The sequence below is a fragment of the Carcharhinus amblyrhynchos genome, chromosome 34 (assembly GCF_965287045.1).
Source record: "Carcharhinus amblyrhynchos chromosome 34, sCarAmb.v2.hapA, whole genome shotgun sequence".
Classification (NCBI taxonomy): domain Eukaryota; kingdom Metazoa; phylum Chordata; class Chondrichthyes; order Carcharhiniformes; family Carcharhinidae; genus Carcharhinus; species Carcharhinus amblyrhynchos.
Genome location: NC_137357.1, coordinates 6895050 through 6910522, shown reverse-complemented (window position 1 = coordinate 6910522; position 15473 = coordinate 6895050). Strand labels below are relative to the sequence as shown.

Here is a 15473-nt window from a genome sequence, read left to right as displayed (position 1 = left end):
AAAATGAAAATAGTAATCCTAAGAGCAGGCTCGGTGAGAGTGCTTTATATTTCATTCTTCCCTCTCTTTCTCCATCCTACTCCAAAAAACTTTGATCTAACCTTCTGATCAGACCAAATGGTCTTATCTGCTCAGCAACTCAAATAATATCACAACTTGCTCTGAATTAATCCCGTGACTACTAAATATGAAAGCTCTGTGTGCATCAGCTCACACGAACCTGAATAGTTCAAAGAACAAAGAAAATTACAGCACAGGAACAGGCCCTTCGGCCCTCCAAGCCTGCACCGACCATGCTGCCCATGTGAACTAAAACCCCCTACCCTTCCGGGGACCGTATCCCTCTATTCCCATCCTATTCATCTATTTGTCCAGACGCCCCTTAAAAGTCAGTATCAGATCCACTTCCACTCCCTCCCCCGGCAGCGATTCCAGACACCCACCACCCTCTGTGGAAAAAGACCTGCCTCGTACATCTCCTTTAAACATCGCCCCTCACACGTTAAACCTGTGCCCCTAGTAATTGACTCTTCCATCCTGGGATAAAGTTTCTGACTATCCACTCTGTCCATGCCTCTCATAATCTTGTAGACTCCAATCAGGTCTCCCCTCAACCTTGGTCATTCCAGTGAGAACAAACCAAGTTTGTCCAACCTCTCCTCATAGCTAATGCCCTCCATACCAGGCAACATCCTGGTAAATCTTTTCTGTACCCTCTCCAAAGCTCCCACATCCCTCTGGCAGTGTGGTGACCAGAATTGAACAGTATATTCCAAGTGCGGCCTGACTAAGGTTCTATAAAACTGCAACATGACTTGCCAATTTTTAAACTCAGTGCCCTGGCCGATGAAGGCAAGCATGTCGAACACCTTCTTGACTACCTTCTCCACCTGCATTGCAACTTTGAGTGACCTGTGTACCTGTACACCCAGATCCCTCTGCCTATCAATACTATTAAGGGTTCTATCCAATTTCTACCTTATTTCTAGAGGGAAATAAATTGATTAGGGATAGTCAACATGGTTTTGTGAAGGGTAGGTCATGCCTCACAAACCTTATCGAGTTTTTTGAAAAGGTGACCAAAGAGGTGGATAAGGGTAAGGCAGTTGACGTGGTGTATATGGATTTTAGCAAGGCGTTTGATAAGGTTTCCCATGGTAGGCTACTGCAGAAAATGCAGATGCATGGGATTGAGGGTGATTTAGCAGTTTGGATCAGGAATTGGCTAGCTGATAGAAGACAGAGGGTGGTGATTGATGGGAAATATTCGACCTGGAGTTCACTTACAAGTGATGTTTTGGGGCTGCTGCTGTTTGTCATTTTTATCAATGACCTAGAGGGTGTCGAAGGATGGATTAGTAAATTTGCTGACGACACCAAAGTTGGAGGAGTTGTAGACAGTGAGGATGGATGTTACAGTTTGCAGAGGGACATAGATAAGCTGCAGAGCTGGGCTGAGAGGTGGCAGATGGAGTTTAATACAGAAAAGTGTGAGGTGATTCACTTTGGTAAGAGTAACAGGAGTACAGAATCTAGGGCTAATGGAAGGACTCTTAGTAGTGTTGACAAGCAGAGAGATCTCGGGGTACACGTGCATAGATCCCTGAAAGTTGGCACCCAGGATGATAAGGTTGTTAAGAAGGCATACGGTGTGTTAGCTTTTATTGGTAGAGGGATTGAATTTCGGAGCCGTGAGGTCACGTTGCAACTGTACAAAACTCTGGTGTGGCTGCACTTGGAGTATTGCGTACAGTTCTGGTCGCCGCATTATAAGAAAGATGTGGAGGCATTGGAAAGGGTGCAGAGGAGGTTTACCAGGATGTTGCCTGGTATGGTAGGAAGGTCTTATGAGGAAAGGCTGAGGGACTTGAGGTTATTTTCATTGGAGAGAAGAAGGTTGAGAGGTGACCTAATTGAGGCATGCAAGATGATCAGAGGATTGGATAGGGTGGACAGTGAGAGCCTTTTTCCTCAGATGGTGATGGCTAACACGAGGGGACACAGCTTTAAATTGAGGGGTGGTAGTTATAGGACGGATGTCAGAGGTAGGTTCTTTACTCAGAGGGTAGTAAGGGCGGGGAATGCCCTGCCTGCAGCAGTTGTGGACTCGCCAACTTTAAGGGCGTTCAAATGGTCAGTGGATAGGCATATGGATAACATTGGAATAGTTTAGGTTAGAGGGTCATTAGATTGGTTCCACTGGTCGGCCTAACATTGAGGGCCGAAGGGCCTGTACTGTGCTGTAATGTTCCATGTTCTATTTACTGTAAATTTCCAATCTGTATTAGACCTTCCAAAATGCATGACCTCACATTTGTCTGAGTTAAATCCCATCTCTCTGCCCAAGCCTCCAACCGATCTCTATCCTGCTGTATCCCCTGATGGTCCTCGTCGCTATCCACAATTCCACCAACATTTGTGTCGTCCACAAACTTACTACTCAAACCAGTTACATTTTCCTCCAAATCATTGATATTTCAGCTAAGGTCCCAGCACTGATCCCTGAGGAACATTACTCGTCACAGCCCTCCATTCAGAAACGCAGCCTTCCTCTGCTACCCTCTGTCTATGACTGAGCCGGTTCTGTATCCCCCTTAGCAGCTCACCCCGATCCCACGCAACTTCACCTTCTGCCCCAGTCCGCCGTGAGGGACCTTGCCTGACTGCAGACTTACCTTCGGTTGTTTCCGAACGAGGGCTTCCTGCCTGTGTTTGAGGGGCCTGCACTGACGGAGAAGTGGGAGCGGGATGATCAGCCGTGATCGTATTGAATGAGGGCTGCAGGCTCGAAGGGCCTACACCTGCATCGATAGTCTATGTTTGTATGGACCCCTTCATCCCTTTAACCTTCCCGTTCGGGAGGTTGGTACTTGGCTGCTTTTTTTGATTTGATTTTTCCACGCCCTGTGTTTATGGGGAGAGAGAGAGGGATGGGGTAAAACACACGGTGAATCCAATCAGACCAACGAGGTGTGTTCCACAGGGGGTGAGCGGGTTTGTGTCACCGTTCTGATTGGAGCCGGGGTCAGATCGGTGTGGATTCCCGAATCTGTCCCGAATCCCGCCCTGTGTATTCAGGGTGAGCGAGAGACCTTGGCTTGGTCCCTTTGCACAGAGGCAGGGGCAGGTGCCCGGTTTGTGCAAAGGGCCAGGTGGGAAGTGTGATTTCACCCCCAGCCGGTTCCCGGGGAGTAAACTGACTGTTTGATCTTCTCGTAGAAAGTGGAGACTCCGCTGCACATGGCAGCCAGAGCAGGACAGACGGAGGTGGCCCGCTTCTTACTCCAGAACAAGGCCCAGGTCGATGCCAAAGCCAAAGTGAGTCTAGCACACCAAATATGGGCGGGTGTGTCTGTGTGCACATCTGTGTGAGCCTGTGTCTGCCTGTATGTTTGTGTGCCTGTGCCTCTGTCTCTGTAGGTGTGTGTGTGTGTGTGTGTGTGTGTGTGTGTGTGTGTGTGTGTGTGTGTGTGTGTGTTCTTGCATGCGTTTATGTTTTTATGACTGTGCGTGTATGTTTGTGTGTGTGTGTGTGCCTGTCCATGTGTACCTCTATATCTCTCTGTGCGTGTGTGCCTGTGTGTGCCTGTGTGTCTGTCTGTATTTATGTATGTCTGTCTGTTTGTGTACATTTGTGTGTGTATGTCTACAGTGTGTGTGTGTGTACGTCATGTGTGTTTGTCTGTGTGTACATGTTTCTGTGTGTATACGTGTGTATTTACATCTGTGTGTGCGGGTGTGTGTGTGTGTATTCGTGTCTAGACATCATGTGGGGCTTTAATCTAAAACACAGCGTTGTAAATCTGTGGTTCTCTGCTGCTGCCTATCCTTTCTGTACGATATTGCTGTGTAAGGAACAAGCGGCCCTGGTTTTTGGTCGGGGGGCAGGGGGGGGTTCTGTTCTGAGCCCTCACTATTTTCTTTTCAATGAACTCAGTGAGGTATCTGATGCATTTTCCCTTTCTTTGTGTTTGGAGGGAGGGTCCATTCTGCTGTCTCCTCCACCCCCTTGGTCTGTGAATGCATCAGAAGAAGGTTCTAGAAAGACGGGCAGTCATGTGTACATTCTATGCAGACACTGGGTCCTGTAACACCAGCCCACAACACTTCAGTCCCCTCAACCTCCCTCCCTAAACCCGTGCGAGGCAGGACAATGTTCCCAAGTTGTGGACCATGGATATTTTCCCTGTGGGTCCACGCTGCCGATCTTTGGTGGGAGCTGCCCTATATTGGAATGTCTGTCGGGGAGGCGATGGCCTATGAATCCAGAAACTCAGCTCATGTACTGGGGGACCCTGGGTTCGAATCCCGCAGAGGTGGAATTTGAATTCAGTAAAAAAAAATCTGGGATTAAGAACCTACTGATGACTGTGCAACCATTGTCGGAAAAACCTATCTGCTTCTCTAATGTCCCTTTGAGGGAAGGAAATCTGCCGTCCTTACCCCGGTCTGGCCTACGTGTGACTCCAGAGCCACACCAACGTGGTTGACTCTCAACTGCCCTCCAAGGGCAACTAGGGATGGGCAATAAATGCTAACCCAGCCAGCGACACCCATGTCCCAGGAACGAGTAAAGAAATAAAACCCGTCTTAGATGCATCAACCAGCGAAGAGCTTCTTCAGTTCAGCACAGGCCTGCTCTTGAAGTGAAGCCTGTTAAATTTAATTACAATCTCACTCATTCAATCATTGCAGCCTCTTTTCACACCACAGAGGGTGAGAACAGACCACAAGATATATGATGACTGTTGCCACAGGAGAAATAATTTCCAATCGGAATCGCGGGCAGTGGAGAGAGAGGGGTGAGATCTGGAATTCCGATTCCTGGGAATATGGTACATGCTGGAATCTGATTGAGGAGCTGAAATTCGTCGTCAGTTTTTATTTCATTTTATGGGACCGTGGGTGTCGCTGGCTGGGTCCACCATTCATTGCCCACCCCTAATTGCCCCTTGAGAAGGTGGTGATGAGCCACTGCTTTGAACCCACTGCAGCCCGTGTGGTGTAGGTACAGCCACTGCGCTGTTAGGGAGGGAGCCCCAGGATTTTGACCCAGCGACTGTGCAAGAACAGGCAACATATTTCAACTCAACAAGGCTCCTTTAACAGCACCTTCCAAACCCGTGACCACCAGAAGGACAAGAATCATAGAACCCGACACTGCAGAAGGAGGCCGTTCTGCCCATCCTATCTGCACCGACCACAGTCCCACCCAGGCCCCATTCCCGTAACCCTATCCAATTACCCCAGCGAGTCCCCCTGACAGTAAGCATGGCCAATCTACCTAACCCGCACATCTTTGCACACTAAGGGACAATTTAGCATGGCCAATCCCCCTAACCTGCACATCTTTGGACACTAAGGGACAATTTAGCATGGCCAATTCACCTAACCTACACATCTTTGGACACTAGGGGGTAATTTAGCATGGCCAATCCACCTAACCTACACATCTTTGGACACTAAGGGACAATTTAGCATGGCCAATCCCCCTAACCTACACATCTTTGGACACTAAGGGACAATTTAGCATGGCCAATCCCCCTAACCTACACATCTTTGGACACTGAGGGACAATTTAGCATGGCCAATCCCCTAACCTGCACATCTTTGGACACTAAGGGACAATTTAGCATGGCCAATTCACCTAACCTACACATCTTTGGACACTAGGGGGTAATTTAGCATGGCCAATCCACCTAACCTACACATCTTTGGACACTGAGGGACAATTTAGCATGGCCAATCCCCCTAACCTGCACATCTTTGGACACTAAGGGACAATTTAGCATGGCCAATTCACCTAACCTACACATCTTTGGACACTAGGGGGTAATTTAGCATGGCCAATCCACCTAACCTACACATCTTTGGACACTGAGGGACAATTTATCATGGCCAATCCACCTAACCTACACATCTTTGGACACTGAGGGACAATTTAGCATGGCCAATCCACCTAACCCTCACATCTTTGAACTGTGGGAGGAAATGGAGTACCCAGAGGAAACCCATGCAGACATGGGGAGAATGTACAAACTCCACACACTCAGTGACCCGAGCCGCGAATTGAACCCAGGTCCTTGGCGCTGTGCTAACCACCGTGCTACCCCATTTTCCAAACCCGTGACCTCGGCCGTCTAGAAGGACAAGGGCAGCAGACACGTGGGGAACACCACCCCCTGCAAGTTCCCCTCCGGGCCACTCACCGTCCCAATTTGGAAATATATCGGCCGTTCCTTCACAGCCGCTGGGTCAAAATCCTGGAATTCCCTCCCTGGGACTGCAGCGGGTTCAAGATGGCAGCTCACCCAGCACCTTCTCAAGGGGCAATTAGGGGTGGGCGATAAATACTGGCCCCAGCCAGCGACACCCACAGTCCATGAACAAATAAGGAAAAGTAGTTGAATACATGGGGATAATGACGGAACCTTCCCCCAGTAAGAAGTCCCACAACACCAGTCCGAAAGTCCGACAGGTTTATTTGGAATCACGAGCTTTGGGAGCACTGCTCCTTCATCAGGCGATGCCAAATAAACCTGTTGGGCTCGAACCTGGTGTTGTGGGGTTTCTTAGTGTGCCCGCCCCAGTCCAACACTGGCATGTCCACACCTTCCTTTCCCTCACTCAGCCACCTCTCAGCAGAGCACAGACTGGACGGTAATGTGACCTGTCTTCCCCCGCAGGATGACCAGACTCCCCTACACTGTGCAGCTCGCCTCGGGCATCTGGACGTCATCAAACTCTTGCTGGAGAACGAAGCGAGCGCCAGATCAGCAACCGCCACAGGCCACACACCTCTGCACATGGCCTCCCGGGAGGGACATACCCAAGTCGCAGAGCTCCTGCTCGACCACGGGGCCTTACAGACGCACATGACAAAGGTAAGTGGACCCTCGTGTCAGGACGCACCACTTACCGCGGAGTGATGCCCCTGCCCAGAAAGAAATGGGGAGCATGGTGGCACAGTGGGTTCGCACTGCTGTCTCACAGCACCAGGGACCTGGGTTCGATTCCCAACTTGGGTCACTGTCTGTTCGGAGTCTGCATGTTCTCCCCATGTCTGCCTGGGTTTCCTCCGGGTGCTCCGGTTTTCTCCCACAGTCCCAAGGTGGGTGGGTTTTGTCGAAAGGCCATGCTAAATTGTCCCTTAGTGTCCAAAGATGTGTAGGTTAGGGGGATTGGCCATGCTATATTGTCCCTTAGTGTCCCAAAGATGTGCAGGTTAGGTGGATTGGCCATGCTAAATTACCCCTTAGTGTCCAAAGATGTGCAGGTTAGGTGGATTGGCCATGCTAAATTGCCCCTTAGTGTCCAAAGATGTGCAGGTTAGGTGGATTGGCCATGTTAAATTGTCCCTTAGTATCCAAAGATGTGCAGGTTAGGTGGATTGGCCATGCTAAATTGCCCCTTAGTGTCCAAAGATGTGTAGGTTAGGTGGATTGGCCATGCTAAATTGTCCCTTAGTGTCCAAAGATGTGTAGGTTAGGTGGATTGGCCATGCTAAATTGTCCCTTAGTGTCCAAAGATGTGCAGGTTGGGTGGATTGGCCATGCTAAATTGTCCCTTAGTGTCCAAAGATGTGTAGGTTAGGTGGATTGGCCATGATAAATTGTCCCTTAGTGTCCAAAGATGTGTAGGTTAGATGGATTGACCATGCTAAATTGTCCCTTAGTGTCCAAAGATGTACAGGTTAGGTGGATTGGCCATGATAAATTGCCCTTGAGTGTTGAGGAAGTGTGCCTTGGGGGTGTTGATGGGGTGAGTGTGTGGGGATACGGGGAAAGAGCCTGGATGGGATAATCTATTCAAGGGTCAGTGTGGAATTGATGGGTCGAATGGTCTTTCTGCAGTGCAGAGACTCTATGTTTCTGTGAATTGGTAAGATTGAGTTACTGGCCCAGACTGAACTGAGGGTTGGGAGTGTTGGAGAATCCTTCCCGGACTGGGTATTAGATGGTACACGTGGTATAGGGAGAGAGAGGAGCAGTGTCTATGTCAGTCTGTGACCTCCCCCCTGAGAAAGCAGCCAGTGCTGGAGGGACAGACCAGCCTCCAGTGGAGATGGGCTGGCAGCAGGGATACGGTGAGCTTGTGGGAGAAGGGTGGCTTCAACCTTGTCTCATCTCCTGCCTCTTTGTCCACAGAAAGGGTTCACCCCCCTGCATGTCACGGCAAAGTACGGCAAAATCCAGGTGATGGAACTGCTGCTTGAGCGAGGCGGTGACCCCAACGCTGCTGGAAAGGTACATCCCTACATCCACTCAGCACCCAGCACTGCCGGACTCTGTCCCATATATTCTCCAGGAGAAGCAGGAAGAGTTTCTGCAGTGTGTGTGTGTGTGTGTGTGTGTGTGTGTGTGTGTGTGTGTGTGTGTGTGTGTGTGTGTGTGTGTGTGTGTGTGTGTGTGTGTGTGTGTGTGTGTGTGTGTGTGTGTGAGAGAGAGTGTGGGAGAGACCATGTACGTGAGAGCATGAGTAAGAGAGAAGGGTGCGCGGGATTGAGGGAGAAGGGTGGGCGATTGAGAGACAGAGGGATTGTGGAGGTCTCTCGGGCTGCCCCTCTCAGCCTGCTGACGTTGCTGTCCTGTGTATGTGTGTCCTGCAGAACGGACTGACCCCTCTCCATGTGGCCGTTCACCATGATAACCATGACATCGTCAAGCTCCTCCTCAGTCACAACGCGTCTCCAAACGCTGCCGCGAGAGTGAGTATCGTCACAGCGAGGGGGGTAATTAAAGGGAAGGTATCGTCACAGTATCGATACTGTGTGAGTATCGTCACAGCGAGGGGGGTAATTAAAGGGAAGTCGTGTCTGACAAATTTACTGGAGTTCTATGAGGATGTGTCTAGGGCGGTGGATAGAGGAGAGCCGGTGGATGTGGTCTTTCTGGATTTTCAGAAGGCGTTTGACAAGGTACCTCACAAGAGGTTACTGCAGAAGGTCAGGGGACATGGAGTTGGGGGTAGGGTGTTAGCGTGGATAGAGGATTGGTTGTCAAATAGGAGGCAGAGAGTGGGGGTCAATGGGTGCTATTCGGATTGGCGGATGGTGACTAGTGGGGTGCCCCAGGGGTCGGTGCTGGGGCCTCAGCTATTTACCATTTATATAGATGATCTGGAGGAGGGAACCGAGTGCAGGGTGTCGAAATTTGCTGATGACACCAAGATTGGGGGAAAGGCAAATTGTGCGGAGGGTGTGGAGAGTCTGCAGAAGGATCTAGATAGGCTGGGCGAATGGGCCAGGAAATGGCAAATGGAATTTAATGTTGGCAAGTGTGAGGTGGTCCACTTTGGTAGGAAGAATGGTAGGAAGGACTATTACTTACGTGGAGAAAAACTGCAGCAGGCAACGGTGCAGAGGGACCTCGGGGTCCTTGTGCATGAGTCGCAAAAACCCAGCTTGCAGGTGCAGCAGGTGGTCAGGAAGGCGAATGGGATGCTGGCCTTCATAGCGAGGGGGATTGAATATAAAAGTAGGGAGGTCTTGCTGCAGCTGTATAGGGCATTGGTGAGGCCGCAGCTGGAGTACTGTGTGCAGTTTTGGGCGCCGCACCTGCGCAAGGATATTTTGGCCCTGGAGGGAGTGCAGAGGAGGTTTACTAGGCTGATACCGGAGTTGAGGGGGTTGAGCTATGAGGAGAGGCTGAATAAACTAGGCTTGTACTCGTTAGAGTTTAGAAGAATGAGGGGAGATCTCATTGAGACGTATAAGATGATGAATGGGATGGATAGGATAGAGGTGGAGAGACTCTTCCCGCTCAGAAAGGACAGTAGGACTAGGGGGCACAGCCTCAAGATAAAGGGGGCGTGGTTTAGAACGGAGTTGAGGAGGAACTTCTTCACTCAAAGGGTGGTGAATCTCTGGAATTCTCTGCCCGTTGAAGTGGTGGAGGCTGCCTCGCTAAATATTTTTAAGAAGCGGGTTGATGGGTTTTTGATAAGAGAAAGGATTAAGGGTTATGGGGAGAGGGCGGGAAAGTGGAACTGAGCCACGACAGATCAGCCATGATCTTATTGAATGGCGGGGCAGGCTCGAAGGGCTGGATGGCCTACTCCTGCTCCTATTTCTTATGTTCTTATGTTCTTATGTAATTGAGTATTGCCCTCAGCGAGGGGGGCGGGGGGACGAGTGAGTATTGTCCACCACCGCCAACAGCCGATTCCACTCACTCACCACCCTCTGAGTGAAAACCTTACCCCTGACATCTCCTCTGTACCTGCTCCCCAGCACCTTAAACCGGTGTCCTCTCATCGCGCCCATTTCAGCCCGGGGAAATAGCCTCTGAGAATCCACCCTATCTATTCCTCTCAACATTTTATAAACCTCTATCAGGTCGCCTCTCATCCTTCATCTCTCCAGGGAGAAGAGACCGAGCTCCCTCAACCTGTCTTCATAAGGCATGCCTCCCAGTCCAGGCAACATCCCTGTAAATCTCCTCTGCACCCTCTCAATAGCTTCCACATCCTTCCTATAGTGAGGCAACCAGAACTGCACACCGTACTCCAAGTGGGGTCTGACAAGGGTCCTATAAAGTTGCAGCATTACCTCCCGATTCCTAAACTAATCCCTTGATTAATGAAGACCAGTCCACCATACGCCTTCTTGACCACATCCTCCACCTGCAAGGGCAATTTAAGAGTCCTATGAACCTGGACCTCAAGATCCTTCTGCTCTTCAGCACTGCTAAGACTCCTACCCTTGATATTGTATTCCTTCATCCCATTGGTCCTGCCAAAATGGACCACTACACATTTATCCGCGTTGAAGTCCATCTGCCACTTCTCCGCCCAGTCTTGCACCCTATCTATGTCCCGCTGCAACTTCTGACATCCCTCCAGACTATCCACAACACCACCAACCTTCGTATCGTCGGCAAACTTACTAACCCATCCCTCCACTTCCTCATCCAGGTCATTTATGAAAATGGCAAACAGCAAGGGTCCCAGAACAGATCCCTGAGGCACTCCACTGGTGACCGACCTCCATGCAGAAAAAGACCCATCCACAACCACTCTCTGCCTTCTGCAGGCAAGCCAGTTCTGGATCCACAAGGCCAAAGCGCCCTGGATCCCATGCCCCCTCACCTTCTCAAGAAGTCTTGCATGGGGGACCTTAACATCGAGGGCTGAAGGGCCTGTACTGCGCTGTAATGTTCCAACGTTCACTCGCATCTGAATCATGTCCACTGCTGTGAGGTAGAAGGGGGCTACTGAGTGACCCCTGACACCCATCCACACACACACACACACACACACACACACACACACACACACACACACACACACACACACACACACACCCTCTCTCAGGGAAGAAGCAGACAACAGAGATTGTCAGAGGGAAGTTTCCAGACCTGTGGGCTGAGTGTGTGACTGATTTACACGGGCTGGAGCTCATTGTGTGTCTCGCTCACAGAATGGCTACACACCGTTACACATCGCTGCCAAACAGAACCAGACGGAGATTGCCAGGAGTCTGCTGGACCACGGAGCCTCTGCCAATGCTGAGTCCTTTCAGGGAGTGACACCCTTACACCTTGCGGCCCAGGATGGTCACATTGACATGGTGGCCTTACTCCTGGACAGAGAAGCCGATGTCAATCTGAGCAGTAAGGTAAGACACCGTGGCTTTGTGTGAAGTGGAGTGGACAGGCCGGGATCTCCAGGAGTTAGAGCCAGGGAATTATCGAATCCCGACATTCGGCCCATCGACTCTGCTCCACCATTCGAGAAGTTCCTCAGCCCCATTCTCCCGCTTTTCTCCCCATTTGGTCCCCTTCCCAAGGGGAAAGACGGGGATGACAGGCTGACCCTCCGGTCTGGGGAGTGAGATGAGGTGTGGATCCATCAGAACGGATTTCCCTTGTGTGCCAGGGACCACCCCTGGGAGCCGGACTGACGATTGAGCGGGGCTGACTGCCCTCGATTGAACCTCCTCCCGTGTTTCCCCAGTCCCGGTCTAAAGATTGGCAAAATGTCTCACAGCACTGCCTTCAGAGAGCGGGGAGTTCTCCTTCCCCCCCCCCAACAAACTGGTTAACAATGATCTACCACACCGCTCAGACACGTGGGCCGGGATTGTCCAGTTCTGCCCAGTGGGCATTGCCCAGGTGCCAGTCTGGGACTGCCCAAGGGGCAGCGCCCCCCCCCCCCCCGCCTTTGCCCCCTGCCTTTCCGGGGGACCCCAATGGCCTCCAGTTCCAGCGGTGAGGCCAAGTTGGCTTCGTGGGGAACACGTCTATTCCTCTCCGTCAAGAACCCTTCCCAGCGAGGTCACAGAGCTGGGGGGGGGGCTGCGGGTGAGCCAGGATGATTGAGGACATGTTAAACAGCGTTAAAATAAATGTAAACACGTTAACCTGCCTCTCGCGCGTTTCCAGCAAGAGGCTGACTCTGCTGGAGATCCGGCACTCAGCGCTTCTACCACTGCACCGCGCCCAGACAGGGGCACAGTGGCAGGGGGGGGGGAGAGAGAGGGGAGGGGGGAGTTGGGGGGGAAGGGGGGGGCGTCGGGGGTGTGAAGAGTGGGTGGGGGGGAGAGAGGACAGGGTTGTGGGGGGGAGGGGGGTGGGGAATTGTGGGGGAAGAGGGGGAGCATCGGGGGGTGAAGAATGGGTGGGGGGGGAGAGAGGAGGGGGTTGTGGGGGGGAGAGGGGGTGGGGAGGGAAAGAGGGGAGGTGGGGGGGGGGAGAGTGATGGTGAAATGGCCACCAGTGCATATAGATATGGGGGTGGCACAGTGGTTTGCACTGCTGCCTTTCAGCACCAGGGACCCGGGCTCGATTCCCGGCTTGGGTCACTGTTCGGAGTTTCGATGTTTCTCCGCGTGGGTTTCCTCCGGGTGCTCCAGTTTCCTCCCACAGTCCGAAAGGTGTGTTGGTTAGGTGCTAAATTCTCCCTCAGTGTAACCCGAACAGGCGCCAGGGTGTGGCAACTCGGGGATCTTCACAGTAACTTCTTTGCAGTGTTAATGTCAGCCTAACTTTTGACTAATAAATTCAATTAAAAGGTACTCGGTGGAAGTTTGGGTATCTCTCATGTATCGGTGTGGACTCAATGCAGAGTCTTCTGCACCGTATGATCGATATTTTTGAGGCGTTTCGTTAGCCTGGGAGGTTTCTGGGTAAGGTGCTAACTTGCGCGGTTGGGTTGTTGTGGAGTGTAGTTTGTAAACTCACTTTCACACGTCCAGTATTGCTGTGTCTGCGGACAGTTCCTGGGCAGGGTGTGTCACACTGAGCTACCTTCATGCTCTGCTTTATCTCCCAGAATGGACTCACACCCTTACATCTGGTGGCACAAGAGGATCGGGTACCCGCGGCTGAATTACTCATCAACCACGGAGCGTCAGTTGAACCAACAACAAGGGTAACAGCCAAATATTTACCAGATACTCGCACTGGGATGGCTAATAGGGCTGGACTTGCGATTTGATTTGATTTATTATTGTCACATGTATTAACATATAGTGATACAATATTGGTTATACAGTGAAAAGTATCGTTTCTTGCGCGCTATACAGACAAAGCATACCGTTCATAGAGAAGGAAGGGAGAGGGTGCAGAGTGTAGTGTTGCAGTCATAGCTAGGGTGTAGAGAAAGATCAACTTAATGTGAGGTAGGTCCATTCAAAAGCCTGACAGCAGCAGGGAGGAAGCTGTTCTTGAGTCGGTTGATACGTGACCTCAGACTTTTGTATCTTTTTCCTGAAGGTAGAAGGGAGGTGTCCGGGGTGTGTGGGGGTCCTTAATTATGCTGGCTGCTTTCCGAGGCAGTGGGAAGTGTAGACAGAGTCAATGGATGGGAGGCTGGTTTGCCTGATGGACTGGGCTTTGTAGTTCCTTGCGGTCTTGGGCAGAGCAGGAGCCCATACGGGGAACAAGCTGTATGGTGTCCACCCAGTTGGGCAACTAGAAAGTGATCACATGACTCAAACAGCCAATGAAATGACTTCTAAACGATGCCATTATGCTTGGTTCAAATTGTATGTCTTCCTCACACAAACCATAAAATTGGATGCCATCCACTCTCAGTCGATGCAAACAACTTCTCATATTTACTCAATATGCTGATAAATTTCTCAACCCCGTTCTCCCGTCTTTTCCCCGTAACCTTTGATCCCCTTACCAATCCTATCCTACCTCTGTCTTAATGACCTGGCCTCCACAGCCTTCTGCAGCAAGAGTCCCACAGATTCACCAAACCCTCTGGCTAAAGAAATTCCTCCTCATCTCTGCTCACAAGCTTGTCCCTTTACTCTGAGGCTGTGCCCCTCGGATTCGAGTCTCTTCAACTAATGGAAACATCTTCCCCACGTCTGCCCTATCCAGGCCTTTCAATGTAAATTTCAGTCAGGTTCTCCCCACCCCCTTATCCTTCTAAACTCCATTGAGTACAGACCCAGAGTCCTCAACACCACAAGCTCTTCATTTCCTGGATCATTCTGATGAAGCTCCTCTGGACCCTTTCCAAGGACAGCACATCCTTCCTTTGAGTGAGTGGTTGGGCTGTAGAATAGGTTGCTTTTGAGTGTGGTGGAGGCAGATTTAATCGAGGCGTTCCGCATGGGATGGGATTAGTATCTGAAGGGAAGACATTGACAGGACGATAGGGGAGTGGGACAATGGGTCACTCTCACAGTGAGTCAGCGCTCACACAATAGATTGTCCTGAGACAATCCTGGCATGCTGTGAAACTTGGACATGGAGTCAGCAGTGGGGATGACGATATCAGACCAGAGAAAATAGACAGACACATGACACACACAATTGAAATGAGTGGGGTGAGACGTGTTTGCAGCAAGAATACCAGAGATGATACAAGCCAAAAATGGTCCCTATCTGACACATCCAGTATTGCTCTCTCTGCTGACAGTGGGGAGGATTGTACACAAATCTTTCAGGGTGGCACAGTGGTTAGCACTGCTGCCTCACAGCGCCAGGGATCCGGGTTCGACTCCTGGCCTCAGGTCACCGTCTGTGCGGAGTCTGCATGTTCTCCCTGTGTCTGTGTGGGTTTCCTCCCATCATCCAAAGATGTACAGGTTAGGTGGATTGGCCATGCTAAATTGCCCCTTAGTGGCCAAAGATGTGTAGGTTAGATGGATTGGCCATGCTAAATTGCCCCTTAGTGTCCAGAGATGTGTAGGTTAGGTGGATTGGCCATGATAAATTGCCCCTTAGTGGCCAAAGTTGTGTGGGTGAGGTGGATTGGCCATTGGCCACAAGTGTCAGGGTAAATTAGCAGGCTAAATACTTGGGGTGATGGGGAAAGAGCCTGGGTGGGATTATCGTGGCTGCAGACCCGATGGGCAGAATGGCCTCCTTCTGCACAGTAGGGATTCAATGAAAGTGACAGCAGAGTACAGAGTAAAAATGCCAGGAAATCATGCTTTATAAACCACTTAGCTTGGAGTGTTGCTTCCAAATCTGGAGATCACGCTTTAGCAAGGAGATGCAGAAGGGATCACT

General features: G+C 50.9%; 1 protein-coding gene across 1 annotated transcript in view; it reads left to right on the top strand.

Moving 5' to 3' along the window:
* The window catches only part of LOC145361193 (ankyrin-1-like), a 343699-nt gene that overhangs the window by 243259 nt on the left and 84967 nt on the right, over positions 1–15473 (top strand). The window contains 6 exon segments of the mRNA XM_080216834.1: positions 3220–3318; positions 6687–6884; positions 8148–8246; positions 8609–8707; positions 11420–11617; positions 13273–13371. Coding sequence (XP_080072960.1) covers positions 3220–3318; positions 6687–6884; positions 8148–8246; positions 8609–8707; positions 11420–11617; positions 13273–13371 — 792 coding nt within the window.